This window comes from Drosophila miranda (assembly GCF_003369915.1).
Source record: "Drosophila miranda strain MSH22 chromosome Y unlocalized genomic scaffold, D.miranda_PacBio2.1 Contig_Y2_pilon, whole genome shotgun sequence".
Lineage (NCBI taxonomy): Eukaryota > Metazoa > Arthropoda > Insecta > Diptera > Drosophilidae > Drosophila > Drosophila miranda.
Genome location: NW_022881614.1, coordinates 28,807,025 through 28,830,307, shown reverse-complemented (window position 1 = coordinate 28,830,307; position 23,283 = coordinate 28,807,025). Strand labels below are relative to the sequence as shown.

The 23,283-nt window shown below is 42.6% G+C and overlaps 1 protein-coding gene across 1 annotated transcript in view; it reads left to right on the top strand.

Annotated features, from left to right (window-relative positions):
- The first annotated feature begins 1,297 nt into the window (after positions 1 to 1,297).
- LOC117192384 (neogenin-like) overlaps positions 1,298 to 23,283 on the top strand; it is a 78,518-nt gene continuing 56,532 nt past the window's right edge. Inside the window, 1 exon segment of the mRNA XM_033397052.1 lies at positions 1,298 to 1,977. Within this exon segment, the coding sequence (XP_033252943.1) occupies positions 1,893 to 1,977 (85 nt within the window). The 5' untranslated portion in view covers positions 1,298 to 1,892.

Genomic DNA, 23,283 nt, shown 5'->3' with positions numbered 1-23,283 from the left:
TCCCGCGACGGTTCATACACACCCCCATCCGGATAACTAAGGGCCATATTGGCCTATGCGTGGCCCCGCTGAGGGCCGTCCGGGTTAACCTAACCTAACCTAACCTAATAAACCTGTTTAAAATAAGGAAATAAATGTGTAATTTTATTATTGTAATATTTTATATTTTGTGGTATAAATCAAACAAATAACAGCTTTTATTTCATTTCCCGCGCCCTAGTGTACCATACCCCCACCCCCTGCCCATTCTTCATTTATTTTGTGGCGGTAGGTCAGTCCATCAAAAGACCCAAAACAAGAACCAAACTCAAATTTCAGTTCTAGCGGCCAGCAATACTAAACACACTCACGCAAAGTACGTGAGAATGCATGTGCACCCATACACTAAAACATTCTGGTGGCAAAACAGAACCAGACCTGAGAGAGTTCAAAAAAATCTGAAAAAGCATGCAATCACATATTTTTGTCGAAACATATTGCGTGTGTACTAACACATGCAAAGATGTTCTCTCTGCGCTCTCTCTCTCATGATGACGTCACTCTGGGGTACTGAACGCGTGACGTGTGTGACGCTTTCGTTGTATGAACTGGCACATCTATATACTGTATGGTTAGTGGTAGTGGTCTATTCACAGACACCAATAATGGGTATCGGGATCGATATATTTACAAGACAATAATCATTTGCCTTAATATGTCTAAAACATAACAATCTGAGATAATTTCTATATTAATTGCGTTTTTAAACAGCTTGGAAAAACAGTTTCTTCATATACATATGTATATTAACCAATTAGGGTATAGCTGAGCCCAAACTCCGGTTGGCGTGACATTTCATACTCACTTACGTTACATACTCACTTACGTTACATACTCACTTACGTTGCCACTGTTTTTTTGTTGACCTTTTTTTGGTTAAACATTGTTTTCTACACTATACAATAAAAGAGAGTACTTAAAAGTAGTCAATCAGGTGGAAAATTGATTCATTAATCGGATAAAATTATGTGGGCAGAATTAAAGGTTTTAGATAGGCAGCATTATTCAACGGAATAAAGAAATCTAGCAAGTGGATCGATTTTTCTCTTACGTTCTATTACGTTTCATTTTTCGCTAAAACCTCTTTTTACGCGAAATGCAATAAAAGCAAGTGGTTAAAATAAGTCAGTTCAGTAGAAAATTGATTCATTAATCGGATAAAATTATGTGGGCATGGCTAAATTTGCTATATAGCTAAATGAGACCGTATACTTTGGTATATTTCTGAGGGTCGGACGGTATATTTCATCGAGAAGTCTGCGTTCACACTGCATTCGGCGTCGAAAAAAAACTGAGCAAGGTCGTTCCGCGCATGCTGCGTCGGGGAATTGCTGAAGGAAAATGCGTTTTTCTTGAAGAAAACGACGAGATTGATAATTAGTGAATAAATCACGCGAAACTATAAGATGTGTGTGCGGTATCTTCAAGTGATAGTTAGAGCGAGACAACACTACTCTCTGTGTGTGTGTTTGTGTTTGCGTGCAATTTGTTGATGTAGTTTTTTGTGTTGTTGTTGCTGCACAGAAATGCAGGGGAACAACAAAAATAACTAAATTTGTTGTTGCATGGTGCAAAGAGCCGGCAAAACAAACGTAAACGTAAATCTGATTGAGAAAACGCAGCAACGCGAAAGATTCGCCAAAGAATACACAACAAAAGTGGAGTGAGTTTCTGTGCGTGTTTACCCGCTCCTGTGTGTGTGAATGTAAGAAAAGAATCAAATTAAAACCCCCAACGGCCAAAATGCAGTGCGAGCAAAACGCCGCGGGATCGTAAACAAAATTCTCTGGCCCTCAAATAACCGCGTAACGTAACCGCTCCCGTAAATTAGCAGTCGAAACAATTTCATTAACATGGCCCACACGACGATAACAACGTGGACTCTGAGTATATTCCTGATCCAGCTGCAGCTGTTGCAGCCTTCAATTGGCAGTCAAGGTAGGAGTGTGTTACACGTTTTACTATACTACACGTACTCTATTTCCTGTTGACGTAAAGTCTGGTCGACGTGCCCGAAACCATGTATTGGGGCTGAAAAAAAACTACTCATAGTTCGATGAGTTGTGTTAACAGCCTGATAAGAGTCCCCAGTATATGACATTTCGCTAGCTTTTCGCAATTGACGTACATACATACCAGCAGACATATGGCCAGGCCCAGATCGAGCCACATGAGAAACAACCTTGGGCAATCATTTAGGTAATTCCCCCTTATTGCTCTCCACCGATAGATAAGGCGACACCCTAACGGGAGGGGCTGTCAATTAATTATCTCCTCGCCAGCGCTTGAATTTCAAACATTCCTAATGAGCTTCTCTTGAAGCGATAAACAGGCACTTCGTTACAAGAAATGCGAAGCCTCGACATCAAAAATAATAAACTGCACTGCACTTCAAGAAATATGAAACTGCACTCGAAGCTTATTTGCTATTTATTTATTTATTTATTAAATTAACAAATTATCTGTTAATAATGGTACTTAGTTACTAAAGGCAGAAAAAGATAAGTTAAAAGTTAGCTAAATTTAAATGATTATAAATATTGCATGCAATTAGTTTAAGAGACAGTTCAGGGGATAGGGTTAGACAGAGGGAGTTATAATTATGGCATAAAACCCTAAAAGGTTCATGATCAGCATAATTAGACCTACATATGGGTAGACGGATAGGCCTAAAAGTACGGGTAGGTCTGGATGGAACGGCCAAGTCAATCTGACCCAAGAGAGTTTGGGAGTCAACAGTCCCAATAAGGAGCTTGTGCACGAACATTACGCCATTGCATATTCTGCGATGGTGCAACGACGGCAGGTCAATAAGATTTAGCCTAGACCGGTAGGGTGGCAAGATTCTACCCGAGTCCCAGTTAAAGTTCCGAAGAGCAAAAATTAAAAATTGCTTTTGCACGGATTCAATAACAGCCTGCTGCTCTTTATACTGCGGGCTCCACACACAAGAACAATACTCCAATATAGGACGTACTAACGAGATGTACAGTTGTTTCGTAACGTACGGGTCGTCAAACTCCTTGGACCAACGCTTGATGAACGCTAAAACACCCTTAGCTTTATTTACAGTTGCAGCTATATGGGTGTTGAAACACATCTTATGATCTATATAAGCAGAAGGCTTTAAAAATTAATATTTCATGGCCATCCCACGGCAGAAACTATTGCATAGGAAACGAAAAGCAGGCACTAAAAAGAAAGGGCCAGAAGCGACAAAAATAATCCAGCTGCAGCAATTACGATTAAGTGATGAGATTTCTATTAATTATACGATTGATTGTGTCGAGAACATGCCAATATACAAGAAAAGTTTGCATTCCAGAAACAAATCTGCAACAAAATATATTGACAGACAGGAAGATCTAGAATGTAAATCCGTTTGAAACTTGTATGTAGTATTTCCACTCGTGGAATTAAACTGAAACCGAATCGGGGTTCTTTTCTAGAGCTGCTAATAGTTGAAGTTTCAGATTCGAGAGCACACAAAATGGAGTACCGAAAACGGGGCACAGGAGTCATTATCATTAGTCAAAAAATGGAACAGTTTGCCCGACCAACAAGAGTTTGGCACAGGTAAACCGAAAATCAATTAGGATTGGGGGGGCTGCACCCAAAAAAACAGAGACGAACAGAAACCCAGTAAAAACTCCCGCAAGCCCTCCTCCGTCCCTCGAGTGTTGTCTCTTTCCCACCTCTGCTGGATGCGTACCTGCTGCTGGCAGAATGCAATTTCGGACTTCGAAGCTTCTTCCTTTTGGCAATTCGACATGACAACATGAATAATTCACTTGAACCCGCCACAGCCCCTGCCACAACAGCAACAAGCGACCGAAAGAGAGGCTGCAGACCCAAAAATCCTCAAAGTTCAACAAACTTCGAGACTTTGGTCAGAGAGAGCCAGGTGATCTCAAGAAACCAAAGAGGAAGTGGGAGGAAAGAGAGATCCTTGGGAATGCCTCACCCTATAGTAACACACCTTGCGAATGCCACAGCAGAACTGAGAGCGGGAGTCCAGGAAATGGCGATTTGCATTCTGTGCCGTCATATGGGGGTCCCCCGTCCCCACTCCAGTTCGTAAATCTCACACCTCTTAGGAGTCAGAGTCCGGCTCCTCCGTCGCCAGACTGAAGCTATAAAATATCAGAAATTATCTGCCTCCACGCCTCGAATCGCACCTTTCGCAGTGCCAGGGAGTGGGCAACGAGAGCGAGCGAAACGGAAGTCGGCAACAGTTTTTTTAAATGCATTCATTTAGCCAAAGTGCCAGCCAGGAGGCTCTACCCGGCTCTAGGCCTAAGATTTTCCCAGTGCCACTAGTGCCACGCCTTTGCTGGAAAAAGAACTCAATTACAAAACAAGCAAAACGACGAGCTTCATAATTATTTTGAGCCCAGTGGAGCGAGCGATAAGCCAGCCCCGAGTGCCGGGTCCCGCTCATTCTCTATTCGTTCTCTGCTCCGTCTCTCAAGGCGCGAGACAACGACAGACAACAAGCAACAAAGTAAACAAAAGTTTTTGCTTTAGTGTACCTCGGGTACTCGGTTCGGCGTATGGGATGGGTATGCTGGATTGGAGTCTCGGAGGGAAGCCTCGGTGTTATCTGATGCCCAGGATTAAGAATACCGCAAAAATGCTGCTTGGCTAAGGGATATCGTCTAGTCGTAGCATCCACTAGGCGCCTCTTATACGCTCTCGTTTAGTTATTCTTCGCGTTGCTCTTCGGGTTTCAGGTTTCCCCGTGTGCCCATGGGCCGCATTAATTGAAAAAAAGTCGCTCGCTTGGCTTTGGTTGGCAAGCAAATGGAATTGGTCTTGGCTTTGGCCAGCTCCAAACTCCACCGGGCACTGGACTACTCCCCAGCGCAGCATCCCCTTCCATTCGACGGGGGCTTATCGGTCATCAAAATGCTGGGCAGTGTGCCCCGAGATAAACTGCGGCCATGACTGCCTTTAAAGTAGATCGATCGTTTGATTGGCGACGGAGAAGCGGTCCCCCTCCACTACTCACATATCTTCGGAGCTAATCTAGCAGCGGCCTGCAATTGCCACAGAAAAAACGAGCCGAGCTTCGACCAGATTAGCCACTGCCACAAAAGCAACAACAACAATGGCGACGACAATGTCTGAGAGACAGGGGCAGTGCTGATCGGGGGCCCAGCCAAAAGTTATTTGTTACAACAGGCCACAAGACTAACGACGCGACGGTCGCAAGGGGCCAGACGACGAGAATTTCGTTTTGTTCCGATCCGTTCCGTTCTGTTCCGTCTCTCGATCGAATCGAATCGAGCCGCGACGCGAGGCGGCTGCAGAGCCACGGTAGTCGGTCTTCGGTAGTCGGTCGTTGGTCGTTGGTCGTCGGTCGTCGGTCGTCGTGTGGTTTCTGCCTGCGGTTGCGGTTATTGCACAGTGGGATGGATGCTCTGCAAATAGGATAGGGGGCTCTTCCTTGCTTCCCAGTACTTTTGGGAGTGCTCTTCGCCCAACTCATTTAGCATTTAGCACTCAACTCATAATTGAAAAAGCCGCAATGGGAATATTATGTAAATGATGTAAGAAGCTTAAAGGGGAAATTCACAAAATTAAAGCATTTCCCAGCCCAATCTGAAGTCTAAAGGGCAAGAGAATGCTATTCTCGTATAGACTTTTTTGCAGTTCCTGCCACACCATGCAAGCTTTAAGCCAAGCAGCTCTGGTCCTCTCTGTCTTCCAGCTGGGCATGATCTTATCTCAACTGTTGTCCGCGTCCGCGCAACCTAAGTAGGTACTAGTGTTGTGTTGCTCATGAGTGAGTGAACAAAAAAGAGTTGTTCACTTAAGTGAGCAACTGAACATGTCCTTCCAAGCTGTTCTTTTTTGTTCACTTGTTCTTTGTTGTTCACTTGTTCTTTGTTGTTCACTTGTTCTTTGTTGTTCACTTGTTCTTTTTTGCTCACTTGTTCTTTGTTGTTCACTTGTTCATTTTTGTTCACTTGTTCTTTACTCACTTTTTGCGCAATTTTGCTCCTCAAAGGGCATTTTGCGATCTGTCAGCTGTTGCTCATATTTGCGTTTACTTCACACTTTTTGTATTACCGGCAAAGCTGTTTACTCTTTCAAATATTCTGTATGTCGCTAATTCGAAAGTATAGTGAAATTTGGAACCATCTGTGCATGAATAGTGAACAACTGAGTGAGCAAGTCAGCAACTGAGCAAGTGAGCAACAGAGCAACTGAGCAAGTGAGCAACTGAGCAAGTGAGTAACTGAGCAATCTAAGAGAGCAAGTGAGCAATATGAGTGAGTTGACTCACTTACTAAAAAAGAACAAGTGAACATGTTCACCAAAATGAGCAATGTTTACCCAACACTAGTAGGTACTAAGTGCTGCATATATCATAGACCCTGCCCCCAGCCCCTTACCACTCTTCGCATGCCCATCGTGATGTTGAACTGAACCCAAAGCGGGGCCAACATTTGCAGCTGTTTGCAGTTGTGTTACTGGAAACGATTGCAATTGCAATCGCAGTCGCTGGATTAGATTCGTCTTCAAATTGAGCCGTCTGTCATAGGGGGACCTGTCTGGGGGCGGGGAGCCATCTGACATTTGCCATAAAGTAGCGTAAAATGCGACCAGCCCGGGATGATTTCAGTTGGTGTTCAGATCACTTTGGCTTGTAGTTTGCTGGTGGAGCCATTAGGTTGCCATCTTTATGAGGAGCCAAATTATCCGGACACTTTGAAGATGCAGCTCCAGAGTGGCCAAGCACTTGAGTCTGCATAGGAAGTCAGTGTTTGGGCCAGCAGTGGCTGGGATGCTGCTTTGCGGCTCTCAGGGGCTTTCCGTATTGAGGTTGTAACAGATAACGAAGCAGGAGGCTAGGATCTGAAACGGTAGACGAGCAGATGGAGGGTATGATCGAGATCCATGCACGCGTTGTTGCCGGTCTCATGGTTAGTCGGGTAGAGTGGGGGTGGGGTAGGGAGAGATCGCGTCACGAGCTCGAGCATTAGGAGCAAAGACAATAAAAATATGTTTCGCGTGCGGTTCAAGGTTCAGACGGAAGAAATTTACAGAGAAATGACAGTGTAGGGAGATGAGTCAGCGGAACTTATTCGAGCGGGAGTTGCTTGCGGTGTCATTGCAACTCGGTATGCCCACCCTTCCTTGATCGCACCGGTCCAAATAGGCTGAGTAATGGGTAACGATCCCTAAAATAAGCGCTCTACTTCTGCTAGGTTACGTCATCTCGGCGCCACATGATCCTTAATAACGGCAACAATTAACGGGAATTCATTACAAACAGTTTATTCATTAAACTTTCCTACAAGCTCTCATGGCCGCTAAGAGGGTAGATATATATGTATGTAAAGGACAGTGTATCAAGCAGTTAGCACTATCCCATCTAAATTAACATTTGAACTTAAGATACCATCGATAAGACCTAACCGATATAACCAGACTTAACCGATGTTTAAAAGACCTAACCGATAAGGGGTTATCGATACGGGAGTCGGTTGTTGGAAGTAGAAGCAGAAAGTTGAACAAAAAGTCGGAAGAACAGACTCATTAATTGCACATCTTAAATCATACACTTTGTACTCTTTTTCGAAAAACACTATTAATAAACGATACATTATTATTAATCTTACATTTGGGGGCTCGTCCGCGTCGAATACAGAGCTCGGAGTGTGTGAAAAGAAAAACAGAAGAAAGCAGAAGCTGATGCAAGAAGAGGATTGTTGAAAAGTTGTTAAAGTTGTCGTTTGTAGCTACATAAAGTTGTAAAGTTGTTGTTGGTGGCTATAAACATTAAGTTGAACAATCCAAATTCTGTGAGCCTAACAGTAGACACGGAGTTTAATAAAAGATCGGTCGTTTAATTCGGTTGGAAAATTGTGAAATTCATTGTCGCGCCGCAGCGTCGCCTTGTCCGTGCGCAGTACGTACACAAGCAGAAAAAACACGCACAGACACGTTGTGTGTGATACACACTTATAAACAGAAAAGACAAGCACTCGTCGGGTACACAGACACAAGTCGAAAAGAGCCGCAAAATGATGCAAACACCGCCGCCGTTGCACTGGAAAGAGAGAGAGAGAAGGAAGAAGCTGTACCAGGAACGTCGCGCCCGAGTGCAAACGAGATGGAAGATTTAGAAAATGCAGAAAACAATACTGATGACAAGATTGATCAAATGATAAAGTTGCTAAGTTTGAAACTGCTTTGCGATGAGCAACGAGAAATGAAGATCGCTCCAGATAATTTTACAAAAGTTGTGAGCGATTGTGATGGAAAATCGGTTCCCATAGAAAAATGGTTTGAGATATTCGAAAAAAATGCCGACGCATATGAGCTTACTGAAAAGCAAAAGTATGTGCAGGCCAGAGGAAAAATGACCGGTGCAGCTAAGCTTTTCCTTGAAGCTGAATGCGTGTGCACCTATTGTAGTGGCCAGTGAAGCAAACCCAGATTAAATTCCCTAATAATTTCCCAGATATAAAGCAGATTCAAATCACGCGCCAACTTGATTAGTTCGAACACCAAGGCTTTAAAAACAGCTACTTCGAATATGGTGCTTTAATTGCTCGAATGTTCTTTTTCGTCTCTCGAGACCGAATTCCATGGAAGGGTCCCGTTAAAGCTCGTCTATGCCGCTTAAGCCGACTGCGACGGTGAACACGCGGATCAATTCCATTTTTCTCCCAATTCACTTCGGTTGTGCCTGTGCCAATAGTGCCAAACTCTAGTGGAAGTTCACGTGTCCCTGTATTACATAACACATACCAAATTACATAACTGCAAGTCGGCGTAGAATCGACTAAAAAGCAAGATCAAGCTATATTGTGTGGTGAAAGTGCAAAGTGCTACGTAGAGAAAAAGAAGGTGATTATAGAGGAAAGCAGGTTTGGTACATTCACTGAATTCCGAATCTATTACAGAATCTCTTGGTCACTGGAGGTCTGCCGTGCTTTGGCGCTCTCACGCCCAACCCCCCCACGCACCCCCCAGTGTCTTATTTTTGGCCGCTTCGAATTACCAGCGTTTCCGTTGTACGGACGATCTGTATCGACCTTTGGATGCCCTATAAGCGTATCTTGCGAGATGCAACTCAACATCCTTGATGCGGAATCGACAACGCCTAGGAATTAAAGTGGAAATTTATGTCACCTAAATTGTGCAGAAGATGTGAATACAAGATCAGGAATCGGAATTTAGGGTGACCTGGGTCGTGGACAACATGTGATCATCGATTCGTGAGTACGAACATACCCGAGAAATAGCAGGGTATAGCAGCGGTGCAGCGTAATGAAAGGGAGAGCGTGATAGCTCACACGCCAAGAGCGAGCTTTCGTTCGAAGAGAATTCGGACATATGCGTGCGTATGCACACACATATAAACGTGCATTAATTTGATCATCGACATTCTCTTTGCTTTGTCTTGTTCTTTTCTTTTGCTTGCATTCTTGTGTTTGCACTTCAATTAAATTTGACTTTAAATGAAAAATCATATAAACATATACAGTTATATTAAGGAATATCTTTCCTATAGAATTAATTTCTTTATCATATGTCTTAAGTCCTTTCCTAATCCACTCAATGTTAAGCCTTGATTCACTCTGGCAATGTCGGCCAAAATATCATTCTTTAATTCTTTACTATTTTTATATAATTAATATTGTTCCACAGCTACCGAAGCAGTTCATTGGGCCCAACGAGCTCGTAAAGGAAAGTGTTTGAATTTGGTAATGATCATTAATTTCGTATTGAATGGAAATGTTGACCTTCGTGAGTAAAAAGGCTCAGTTTTGCTATGAATTGTATTTATATTCTTAAGTTAATGAACCTTTTGTTATATATGAATCTTTTGAATCTTGATTAATAGAACTATTTTGAATTAACATGAATTTGGAATAAATAACAACCATTCTGTCTAAGTACATAATGCCAATGATGCATCGAGTGTAATAATGCAGCGGTAGTTACGTTAGGGGCCATGCCAACATCGTTCCACGCATTGCCGAAGGTAGGGAGGGTATAGAGGAACTAGTGATCTCCTACACCTAGGATCACTAAATTGAATACGCGACTACCGGATTCCTTCTTGCCATCTATGCCTACCGGGGATTGATTACATTTGTTTTTTTTTGTCTTGATCAAAGTAGATTCTGTGTCAGTGCACTTAAATTTTTATAATATGGCGAGAACAAGGAAGTATAGGGATAGGAAAGACCCCGACCCCATCCGGCTGAGCTGAGCCCAGAGCGCAGTATAGTGCACTAGCCCCGATTCCCTTTCCTGCTGAGGCTGCATTGCCAACAAGATTTAACCAGCCCGTAGCCGTAACATTATAAAATTGCGCCCAACGTGGGGCCGAAGACGAAACGACGTGTTATAATCGGAAAAGTGTAGAAAAGATACGATTATTTCCAGATGAGGATAATTCCGAACGGTTGGAGTAACCTTCGTGCTTCACGGTTAAGCTCTGTTAATACATCCATTAGCCTGTTAATTAGAAAATTCGGTATATCGTGTAGACGTGTAGTCAGCTTTTGGAATGGAGATTTCAATTCGACTGAGTAGGGATTGGTCTACCAAGAAATGACGGCGTGAACTGTATAGATGTCTGAAGAAAATATTTTAGTAGAATAATGATGTTAGTGCCGTGTATCTGAGCTGTGGAATTTGCGATTGCAATTCAGGATTTTGTATTGATCGACCCAACCAGACGCACGACCACTTTCAACTTTATAGGAACATGACTTGTTCGGTACTTGGAATGGCGGGTCTTAGAGAAACTTTGAGTTCCCGACGAGTATCAAACATAGTCTAATAGGAACCTTTAATATCCATTTAAAAGACAGAAAATATTTTGCTGATTGAAAAAAAAAAAAATAATAATAAAATTAAGAGGAAATATGGCCAGTAAAGATAATAGCTTTGAAACTGCATTAAATCAGCATGGCTATTGTCGCATTTGCCACGATAAACTTGAGAAAGATCAATTGTTTGCCACGACACCTTGTCAACATCAATTTCACCATTCCTGTTTGACCGAGTGGCTTAAGAGTTCACCGAGTTGTCCAACCTGTCGCGGACTATGCACTACAGAATTGTTAGTTCGGGGAAATGTTGATTTGGCGACGGAATTAAATAACGCGGACCTTGCAGAGGTAGGAGATTCGAACACTGAAGGAATTCCCCTCGATGCGCCAGGGCCAAGTGGAAGTAGATTTCGAGGTAGAGGCAGAGTCGCTATTCCCAAGTCAAATATAGTAACGAGATCTAAGCAAAGGGAGGGAAATCCTACCCCTACAGACCCAACTAGCCAATCGCTGAATTCATCTAACACCATGGATAAAAGTGAAATTGTTAATTTGGTAAGGTCAATGATGGGCACCCAACAAAAGACGTTGTTGGAGAAGCTAACCGCTCATATAGAGACAGCATTGAGCCATCAGCTGAGTTCGTTTCAATTGAGATCGGGACTTGCGGAGCAAGCTTCGAATTATCAGCATGTACCAGCAGACGTTAGGAGTAGAGCAAGCCAAGAGGCAGACTTAAGGAATACTAGCAATCGCTCTTCAGTTTCAATTTCACCAGAAAAGGTAGGACATGTTATTCAAAACTGGAAAGTAAAGTTTGACGGTAGTAAGGACGGTCTATCGGCCACAGAATTTATTTACCGGGTACGTTCCTTGACGGCACAGACCCTGGGAAACAGTTTCCAGCTGGTTTGCGATCATTTGCACTTATTGTTATCCGCAAAAGCAGGTGATTGGTTCTGGCAGTTCCATCGTAAACATGAAGAGTTCGCGTGGGAGACTTTTTGTCTGCCATTTAGGGATAAATATGACGATGCTGCCACTGATGTCGACATATGGCGTAGAATCGCGAAACGAAAGCAAGGGGAAAATGAACCTTTTGATTCCTATCAGAATAGTATAGAAGAGTTGGTGAATAGACTCGAGCGTAGCCTACCAGAATGCGACCTTGTTAAGCTGTTGATTGACAATTCGAAAAGTAAACTTCATCACGAGTTACTACATTTGAATATCACTTCGATAAAGAAATTACTTTTAGAGGTTAAAAAGCACGAACAATTTTATTCGGAACTTCGAAACCCTTCTTACAAAACGCCTTTTGTAAACCGGCGCAACATCTCCGAGATCTCTCCGGAGAGGGAACACCTTGAGGAGCCTGAACCAATAATATCAGCGATCATGCGTAATAAGATGTCCTGCTGGAATTGTGATAAGATAGGGCATAGATGGGATGATTGTGTGGAACCTAGAAGCATATTTTGTTACGGTTGTGGAACCAAGAATGTTTACAAGCCACGTTGCTCTAAGTGCCATCCTTCGGAAAACCGGCTGCGGGATGTGTCAACGAACCCCCTGTAGGCACATCCGTACCGAAACATAGCGAAAGCATCAGTCAGACTATAGATGAGGGTTTAGCTAAAACCGCTATGGACTCAGGATTTTTATCGGATAAACGACCAACTAGATATTTACCCTTACATGTAAGACTGTCAAATTACAAGAAAGCTAGAAATAGGATATTTGGCGATCTTTGTACCATATCAAAAATCTGTACAAAATCTAAAAGATCTACCCTTCGATTACGAAAATTTTGGAAAACAGTTGTTAGCACTCGACAATGCTTAATTGCTTCCATATTCAGTACGGGAGATAATCGTCTGTACACACCCATCACGATTGAAGACAAGGTTTACAACGCCTTGTTAGATTCTGGAGCGTCGGTTAGTTGCGTTGGCAACAATGCCGCCCGTGCTCTCCTTAACCATCCGAAATCACGTAAGTGTTCGGGAAGGGTTAAAACAGCCAGCGGAACCAAACCATTTTCACAGCGACTATTACATATCGTAGTCTCACGGAAAGTATAGATTTTTTCATCATACCAAACTTAACCCAAGAGGTTTACTTAGGAATTGACTTTTTTAGGAAATTTAAACTTGCTGATCGACTCATGAGCGAAAGTGTCTCTGAGTTAGATATAGGTCCCACGGAGGATGAGGAAAGCTTACCCAAGTTACACAAACTTTCTAGTAAAGAGCAGGAGAGACTGCAAGGTGTCGTCGAAATTTTTCCTTCGTACGAACGAGACGGATTGGGCAGAACCAGCATTATTTCGCACTCGATCGACGTAGGTGATGCTAAGGCGATTAAACAAAGACACTGGCCAATCTCCCCTGCGCGCGAAAAACTTATGTTTGCTGAGGTAGATACCATGTTAGCTCTCGATATCATAGAACCTTCTTGCAGTCCTTGAAGTAGTAATTGTGTTCTTGATCAAAAAGGTGATAAGGTTCGGTTGTGTTTAGACTCTCGCGAGATCAATAAATACACGAGGAAGGATGCTTACCCCTTACCACATATTGACGGGATCTTAAGCCGCTTACCTCCAGCGCGGTATATAACTGGTCTTGATATGAAACATGCTTTCTGGCAAATACCATCACGACCGTATACTGCGTTTACCGTTCCGAATCATCCACTGTACCAATATAAGGTCATGCCATTTGGTCTGACAAATGCACCTCAGACCTTATGCCGCTTAATGCACCATGTCATACCCCAACATTTACGGAATCGAGTTTTTGTATATCTCGATGACTTGCTTGTTCTATCGGATGACTTTGATTCCCACTTGATTCTTTTGCAAGAAATCGCACTATGCTTAAGAAAAGCGAATATCACTATCAACGTTCGAAAATCTAAGTTCTGCATGAGAGAGATTAAATATCTCGGATTCATAATTTCGGATGGTCAGATCAAGACTGATTCATTTAAGATTCAGGCAATCAACGACTTCCCAATTCCAACAACGGTAAAGCAGTTACGACGGTTTCTCGGTTTATCCGGATGGTATCGACGTTTCGTCGAGAATTATGCCTCCGTGAGCTATCCATTGACCGAGATGCTTAAGAAACAGAATACTTCCTTAATATGGAATGAAACCGCAACCAATGCTTTTTAAGAATTGAAACGAAGATTAACATCAGCTCCAATCCTCAGAACTCCTGATTTTTCTAAGAAATTCATCTTATTGTGTGATGCTAGTTCTTTTGGTCTCGGGTGCGTCCTAGCTCAAGAGATTGAAGAAGGCTTCGAAATGCCAATTGGATACATGTCGGTTAAGTTATCCAAAGCTCAACGGAATTATTTCGTTACAGAACTAGAATGTCTAGCAGTTATTAAGGGAATTAAGAAATTTCGAGCTTACATAGAAGGCCAGGAATTCTTAGTAATAACCGACCATGCAGCATTGCAGTGGTTGATGCGACAAAAGGATTTGTCTGGAAGGCTCGCGCGATGGGCTATACAGTTACAGGGTTTTGATTTTCGCATTGAACACCGGAAGGGTTCACAAAATGTTATTGCTGACACTCTGTCAAGGCAAAATGAATCGTCAGTAGATGAGTTTATAGATCTAGGGCCGATCATCGATTTAGAGTCCGAGCATTTCACTTCGTTGGAATATCTGGATTTAATTCAACGCATTCAGCAGAACCAAGAGAAACTTCCAGATTTAAAAATAACAGATGGCTATGTATACAAACGCACCGAAGCTTCGATTGGAGATTCTGAATCTGACCACCAGTCGTGGAAATTATGGGTACCCTCTGGCCTAGTCAGTAGTGTTATCAAACAAGCCCATGATTCTCCTAGCGCATCACATGGATGGGTAAAACCGTTGAAAAACTTAAGAGATACCTGTTCTGGCCCAAGATGTTGGTTCAAATCCGAGAGTATGTGAATAATTGTGTCATTTGTAAACAGACCAAAAGTCCCAATATAGTATTACGACCACCATTGGGAAAGCCAATGCAATCAGAGAGACCGTTTCAACGACTCTACATGGATCTGTTAGGTCCATACCCTCGTTCAAAGGCAGGGAATATCGGATTATTAATAATCGTGGATCATTGTACAAAATTCCATTTCCTCTGTCCAGTGAAACGATTCACCTTCGGAAAGATTTGCGAGTACTTAGAAAATTCCATTTTCTTTACGTTTGGAGTGCCGGAATCCATCTTAACGGACAATGGTTCTCAATTTCGATCAGGATTCTTTGAGGCTTTTCTAACTCGATTTTCAATTAAACATATTTGTACCGCTTTTTATTCGCCTCAAGCGAATGCAAGCGAGCGCTTAAACCGATCGGTTTTGGCGGCAATCCGTGCGTACGTGGGGAAAGATCACACTACCTGGGATCAACGACTGAATGAGATTAACGGTGCTATTCGGTCCAGTCTACATACAACCACCGGATATTCTCCTTACTTCCTTACGTTTGGGCAAAACATGATTTTGAATGGCAAGGATTACGAATTGCTCAGGAAACTTAACTTGCTATCAGATGATTCTAGAGTTAATTACCCCGATGCTCTGCAGTTGGCAAGGTATGCAGCAAAGGTCAACAATGCAAAGGCTCATGCAACCAACGCGAGGGTATACAATTTGAGGAGTAGAAACATACAATTCAACGTCGGAGATCAGGTTTACGTTCGCAATTTCTCCCAAAGCAACGCGTCTAAACAATTCAGCCATAAATTAGCGCAGGTGTTTGTGACAGCAACAGTAACGAAAAAGCTAAGTCCTTTTTATTACGCATTATCGAACGAGAAAGGAAAGAAAATGGGAGTATACCACGTAAAGGATATTCAAACCCGCTAATTCACTGTCCTTCTTTTCTTTTCGATTACGATCCCTGTCGATCACTCCGGGACATAATCTGGTGGTGGAGAGTGTAGTGGCCAGTGAAGCAAACCCAGATTAAATTCCCTAATAATTTCCCAGATATAAAGCAGATTCAAATCACGCGCCAACTTGATTAGTTCGAACACCAAGGCTTTAAAAACAGCTACTTCGAATATGGAGCTTTAATTGCTCGAATGTTCTTTTTCGTCTCTCGAGACCGAATTCCATGGAAGGGTCCCGTTAAAGCTCGTCTATGCCGCTTAAGCCGACTGCGACGGTGAACACGCGGATCAATTCCATTTTTCTCCCAAAACACTTCGGTTGTGCCTGTGCCAATAGTGCCAAACTCTAGTGGAAGTTCACGTGTCCCTGTATTACATAATACATACCAAATTACATAACTGCAAGTCGGCGGAGAATCGACTAAAAAGCAAGATCAAGCTATATTGTGTGGTGAAAGTGCAAAGTGCTACGTAGAGAAAAAGAAGGTGATTATAGAGGAAAGCAGGTTTGGTACATTCACTGAATTCCGAATCTATTACAGAATCTCTTGGTCACTGGAGGTCTGCCGTGCTTTGGCGCTCTCACGCCTAACCCCCCCACGCAACCTCCAGTGTCTTATTTTTGGCCGCTTCGAATTACCAACGTTTCCGTTGTACGGACGATCTGTATCGACCTTTCGATGCCCTATAAGCGTATCTTGCGAGATGCAACTCAACATCCTTGATGCGGAATCGACAACGCCTAGGAATTAAAGTGGAAATTTATGTCACCTAAATTGTGCAGAAGATGTGAATACAAGATCAGGAATCGGAATTTAGGGTGACCTGGGTCGTGGACAACATGTGATCATCGATTCGTGAGTACGAACATACCCGAGAAATAGCAGGGTATAGCAGCGGTGCAGCGTAATGAAAGGGAGAGCGTGATAGCTCACACGCCAAGAGCGAGCTTTCGTTCGAAGAGAATTCGGACATATGCGTGCGTATGCACACACATATAAACGTGCATTAATTTGATCATCGACATTCTCTTTGCTTTGTCTTGTTCTTTTCTTTTGCTTGCATTCTTGTGTTTGCACTTCAATTAAATTTGACTTTAAATGAAAAATCATATAAACATATACAGTTATATTAAGGAATATCTTTCCTATAGAATTAATTTCTTTATCATATGTCTTAAGTCCATTCCTAATCCACTCAATGTTAAGCCTTGATTCACTCTGGCAATGTCGGCCAAAATATCATTCTTTAATTCTTTACTATTTTTATATAATTAATATTGTTCCACAGCTACCGAAGCAGTTCATTGGGCCCAACGAGCTCGTCAAGGAAAGTGTTTGAATTTGGTAATGATCATTAATTTCGTATTGAATGGAAATGTTGACCTTCGTGAGTAAAAAGGCTCAGTTTTGCTATGAATTGTATTTTATATTCTTAAGTTAATGAACCTTTTGTTATATATGAATCTTTTGAATCTTGATTAATAGAACTATTTTGAATTAACATGAATTTGGAATAAATAACAACCATTCTGTATAAGTACATAATGCCAATGATGCATCGAGTGTAATAATGCAGCGGTAGTTACGTTAGGGGCCATGCCAACATCGTTCCACGCATTGCCGAAGGGAGGGAGGGTATAGAGGAACTAGTGATCTCCTACACCTAGGATCACTAAATTAAATACGCGACTACCGGATTCCTTCTTGCCATCTATGCCGACCGGGGATTGATTACATTTGTTTTTTTGTTTTGATCAAAGTAGATTCTGTGTCAGTGCACTTAAATTTTTATAATATGGCGAGAACAAGGAAGTATAGGGATAGGAAAGACCCCGACCCCATCCGGCGAGCTGAGCCCAGAGCGCAGTATAGTGCACTAACCCCGATTCCCTTTCCTGCTGAGGCTGCATTGCCAACAAGATTTAACCAGCCCGTAGCCATAACATTATACTATGAGGAACTCAAGAACGTATTATTGGATGAATTCACATGTAGCTATCACAGTGCAGACATTCATAAGCTGCTGCAAGAAAGAAAGAGGAAGAGTAGTGAGTCGATGCACGAGTACTTGCTGCAGATGAGAAAAATAGCAGCAGTCGGACATGTTGAACACGCGGCTGTTATAAGCCATATTGTGAACGGTCTGGACATAAGAAACGAGTATAAGTATGCCATGTATCGCTGTAAGACCTTCAGGGCCTTGAAAGAACAGTTCGATATCTATGATCGTTTGAACATATCGGAGAAGAAGGGCAATAACGAACAGCATAAAACGAGTTTCAAGCAGCAAAGTGGGCAAAGCGGTAAAAAAGAATATTGCTATAACTGTGGATCAGGAGAACACAAACGCAAAGACTGCAAAGCCGAAACGAAGTGTTTTAAGTGCAATCAGAATGGTCACATTTCGCGTAACTGTCCTTATGAAGCTGATAAAGTTGATAAAGTTCGCGTCATTTTGGATCGCAGTCGCATGAAAAAAATTCAAATAAACGGCATTGTTGTTGACTGTCTTGTGGATACAGAGCCAGATGTATCCCTAATCAAAGAGAGTATGTTGAAGACCATGAAAAACGTTAAACTTTTGAAGTGCACAACTATGTTGCGCGGTCTGGGTCAGATATCAACAAAGCCTGTTGGATACTTTAATGCAGAAGTTACCGTGGATAAGTTGCAGACCACACAGAAGTTTTTAGTAGTCCCCAGTAGCCAGATTGATTTCGACGCACTTTTGGGGCATGATTTCATTAAAAAGTTCCGTTTCGTCGCTGATATGCAAGGATACACGTTTTTGAAGCATGACGCAGATCCTGTGCCAACAGATGAGCATGCTCTTATGTATAATGTAACTGAAGAGTCATCCTTTGTAGCTCCGCCGCAATATCGAAAAGACGTTGAACAGATGATAAGAAACAGTTACCAAATGCCCACAGAAGTTGCAAAGCAGTCTCCAATCCAACTGAAGATAGTTCCCGACGGATTAATCAAGCCGTTTCATCACTCACCGAGTCGTTTATCAACAGACGAAGCCAGTGCCGTAAAGAAGCAAGTCGAAGAATGGATCGAGCAAGGAATCGTGCGCAAGTCGTCTTCAAATGTAGCGAGCAGAGTTGTCGTCGTGAAGAAAAAAGATGGTACACTTAGAGTTTGCGTAGACTACAGGAAGTTAAAGAGCATGGTATTGCTGGACTGCTTCCCAGTCCCGATCATGGAGGAAGTCTTGGAAAAGCTGCAGTCGGCTAAGTGGTTTACCATAATGGACCTTGAAAACGGATTTTTCCATGTGCCTATGGAAGAGCAAAGCAAGTCGTATACGGCCTTTGTTACAAAGGAGGGATTATTCGAGTTTAATAAAGCGCCTTTCGGATTCAAGAACTCGCCAGCTGCGTTCATTCGGTTCGTAAGCTATATTTTTCAAGAATTAATCAACTCTGACATTATGCAGCTTTATATGGACGACATAATTGTTTACGCCGCGTCGCCCGAGGTATGCATGAGGAAGACAAAGTTGGTCCTGGAGACAGCTGCGCAGTTTGGCCTAAAGATCAAGTGGAAGAAATGTAGCTTCATGCAGCCACGCATTAGCTTTCTGGGCCATATCATTGAGGACGGGAGAATCTGGCCCGGCAAAGAGAAGACAGCAGCTGTCAGTCGGTTTGCTACGCCCAAAGACATTAAAGCAGTTCAAGCATTTCTGGGACTCACAGGCTTTTTCAGAAAGTTCATCCCTGGCTATGCACAAGTTGCCCGGCCGCTCACGAATCTACTCAGGAAGGAAGCAGTTTTTAACATTGGCGAAGCAGAGCAACAATCGCTACAAACCTTAAAGAATCTGCTTGTAATCGCACCTGTATTACATTTATACTCACGAGAAGCGCCAACGGAACTCCACACGGATGCATCCAAAGAAGGTTTCGGAGTAGTTTTGTTGCAGCAGTTTGATGGCAATTTCCAACCGATTTACTATTGGAGTAAAAAGACTACACAAGCCGAGTCCAAACGTCACAGTTACTATTTGGAGGTCAAAGCTGCATACCTCGCACTCAAGAAGTTTCGTCACTACCTGTTGGGGATCAAATTTGATCTTGCCACTGACTGTGCGGCGTTTAAGCAGACAACAACGAAAGTAGATATACCCAGAGAAGTTTCCCAGTGGATTCTGTATATGGAGGACTTTACATTCAAAGCAGTACACCGCCCAGGGGACAGAATGAGACACGTGGACTGTCTCAGTCGTTTTCCGCAGACATGCATGCTCGTGACGACGGAGCTAACAGCTCGGATAAAGAAAGCACAGCAGGATGACGATTTCATCAAAGCCACAGTTGAGATCCTGAAGCAGCACCCATATCAAGACTACAAGCTTAAAGGAGGCCTTCTCTTCAAATCTGTAAATGGCAATGACGTTTTGGTGGTTCCAAGGCTGATGGAAAGGGAAATCATTCAAGGATCGCATGAAGTTGGTCATTTCTCCACAGCGAAGACAATGCACTCAGTTCAGCAGCAATACTGGATTCCGCACCTTGAACGGAAAGTAAATAAGTTGATTACTAATTGTATCAGTTGTATAATTTTCAGCAAAAAGTTGGGCAAACAAGAAGGCTATCTTCATTGCATTGACAAGGGTGACACACCACTATACACGCTGCACGTTGATCATTTGGGACCAATGGATGCGACAGCCAAGCAATACAAGTACATTTTTGCTGTGGTAGATGCATTCTCCAAGTTTGTGTGGCTGTTCCCAACTAAGTCAACAGGTCACGAAGAAGTTGTGAAGAGGCTGAGAGATTGGTCATTTGTGTTTGGTTTTCCCAAGCGCATAGTCAGCGACAGAGGAGCAGCGTTTACATCCAACGCATTCAGCGAGTTTCTCAACGAGAACAAAGTCGAACATGTGTGTACAACGACAGGTGTGGCGAGAGGCAACGGTCAGATTGAGCGGGTGAACCGTTCAATTTTGGGTATCATCGCAAAGCTCTCAGCTCAGGAGTCAACGAAGTGGTACAAGCATGTGCCACAGGTCCAGATGGCGATTAATTCTCATGTGCATTCTACGTTGAAGTCGTCGCCATTCGAGGTCATGTTTGGGACAAAGATGCACAGACAAGCTGAAAGTCGACTATTGGAGGTGCTCAACGAGGAGTTGGTTACGCAGTTTAACAACGAGCGCCAAGAACTGCGTGACCAAGCGAAACAAAACATTGAGAAGGCGCAAGAGGTGTACAAGCGCTATTATGATAAAAAACGACGACCTGAGCACGGCTACAGACTAGGAGACATGGTCGCGATCAAGAGGACGCAGTTCGTCGCAGGACGCAAGATGGCCAGCGAGTATCTAGGCCCATATGAAGTCACCAAGGTAAAGCGGAACGGTCGCTACGACGTCAGAAAGGTTGCTCAAGTCGAGGGGCCAAATATCACAGCAACGAGCAGTGACAATATGAAGCTATGGCGTTTTGGCTCAGTGAACGATGATATATTATCATCTGGGACAGATGAAGATGAGCAGGAGGGCCGAATGTAAAGGACAGTGTATCAAGCAGTTAGCACTATCCCATCTAAATTAACATTTGAACTTAAGATACCATCGATAAGACCTAACCGATATAACCAGACTTAACCGATGTTTAAAAGACCTAACCGATAAGGGGTTATCGATACGGGAGTCGGTTGTTGGAAGTAGAAGCAGAAAGTTGAACAAAAAGTCGGAAGAACAGACTCATTAATTGCACATCTTAAATCATACACTTTGTACTCTTTTTCGAAAAACACTATTAATAAACGATACATTATTATTAATCTTACATGTATAAAGGCTACTAAAGTAATAAGGATAATATGTTCAAATAAGCTGCAATGAAGATTAATTATATATATATAAAAATATCATGATGAAAGATCTTATTAGACTAGAGTCAACTAATTATATAGAATAATGGAATTACGTTACACAAATAGAAATATATTCGAATGGTTTTCAGCTTAAATACACAAAAACAAGGGACGGATGGATGCATCTTTAATGTGCACAGCAATTGCTTGTGCAATTCGAAATTGCAGAAAGTTACATTGCTTGCGAAAGAGCAGAAGAAAAGAAACACGTGAACACGGTCGAGGCATGGCATCTTTAATGTAGCTTCGACTTGCGTAAAAGTTGGAATTCACATATCTACAATCTACAAGTTCACGTGCTGAGGTCCTGTTCCCATTATTTCCTGCTTTATTTTCACTTTTCTGGTCATATTTGTACGCTTTGGTCTTCTTTGAGAACTGTGGTAAGATTAAGATGATGAGATTTCTATTAATTATACGATTGATTGTGTCGAGAACATGCCAATATACAAGAAAAGTTTGCATTCCAGAAACAAATCTGAAACAAAATATATTGACAGACAGGAAGATCTAGAATGTAAATCCGTTTGAAACTTGTATGTAGTATTTCCACTCGTGGAATTAAACTGAAACCGAATCGGGGTTCTTTTCTAGAGCTGCTAATAGTTGAAATTTCAGATTCGAGGGCACACAAAATGGAGTACCGAAAACGGGGCACAGGAGTCATTATCATTAGCCAAAAAATGGAACAGTTTGCCCGACCAACAAGTGTTTGGGCCCAGGCGTCTAGGTACAGGCACAGGTAAACCGAAAATCAATTAGGATTGGGACCTGCAACAGTTTCAGGTCAGATATTCGGGTCCAGGCAGGGATTATAAAACTGGAAACCATTGGCAGCTGCACAATTCACAATTTAGTGATTGATAGAAGGTTGTGCTCTTCTGGCCTAGGGGCTTATCATATTTCAGTATCTTTTATGAATTTTAGTTGTTGGCAGGGGAAAAAAGCAAACAAAACCGAAATGAGTGAGGGAAACAGGGAAAATCCCCACAAAATGCGAAAATAATGCAAACAAATTTCGACCTCCTGTGAAGCCGGAAAAAGCCACCCCTAAAGCCGAAACACGGAGCAGAGGAGGACGGGCTGGACTCTCTTATCAGGACTGGTATTTATCAATGCCAGAAGCTCGAAGGGAACCCCACATACAAATTATTTGATGGGGCATGTCCCATGCAAATGGAATGAAAATGAAAAACCGGAATCTTTGAAACAATTTGGGTCATGGCATGTCATAGGTCGAGGCACTTTCCCCCAGATTTAATTAAAAGCTTTGCCCACCAAGTCTATGCGTTCGCGCGGTAATTAAAAATATTCACCTATCCACATGGGTGTGTGAGCCAGCGGGACAAAGGACATATAAATGTGCTTGTACCTACAGGCAGGTGACACAATGCCACACAATGGAGTCTCTGTGGCTCGACTGGGAGCTACTCTCGAATCCAAGCATACCCTGGAACCAGACGGAATCTACAAGTTCACGTGCTGATGTCCTGTTCCCATTATTTCCTGCTTTATTTTCACTTTTCTGGTCATATTTGTACGCTTTGGTCTTCTTTGAGAACTGTGGTAATTGTTTCGTGTCCCGGACGAGTTACCGCATTACGTGACGCAATGTACAATATGGGACATATATATGGGGCT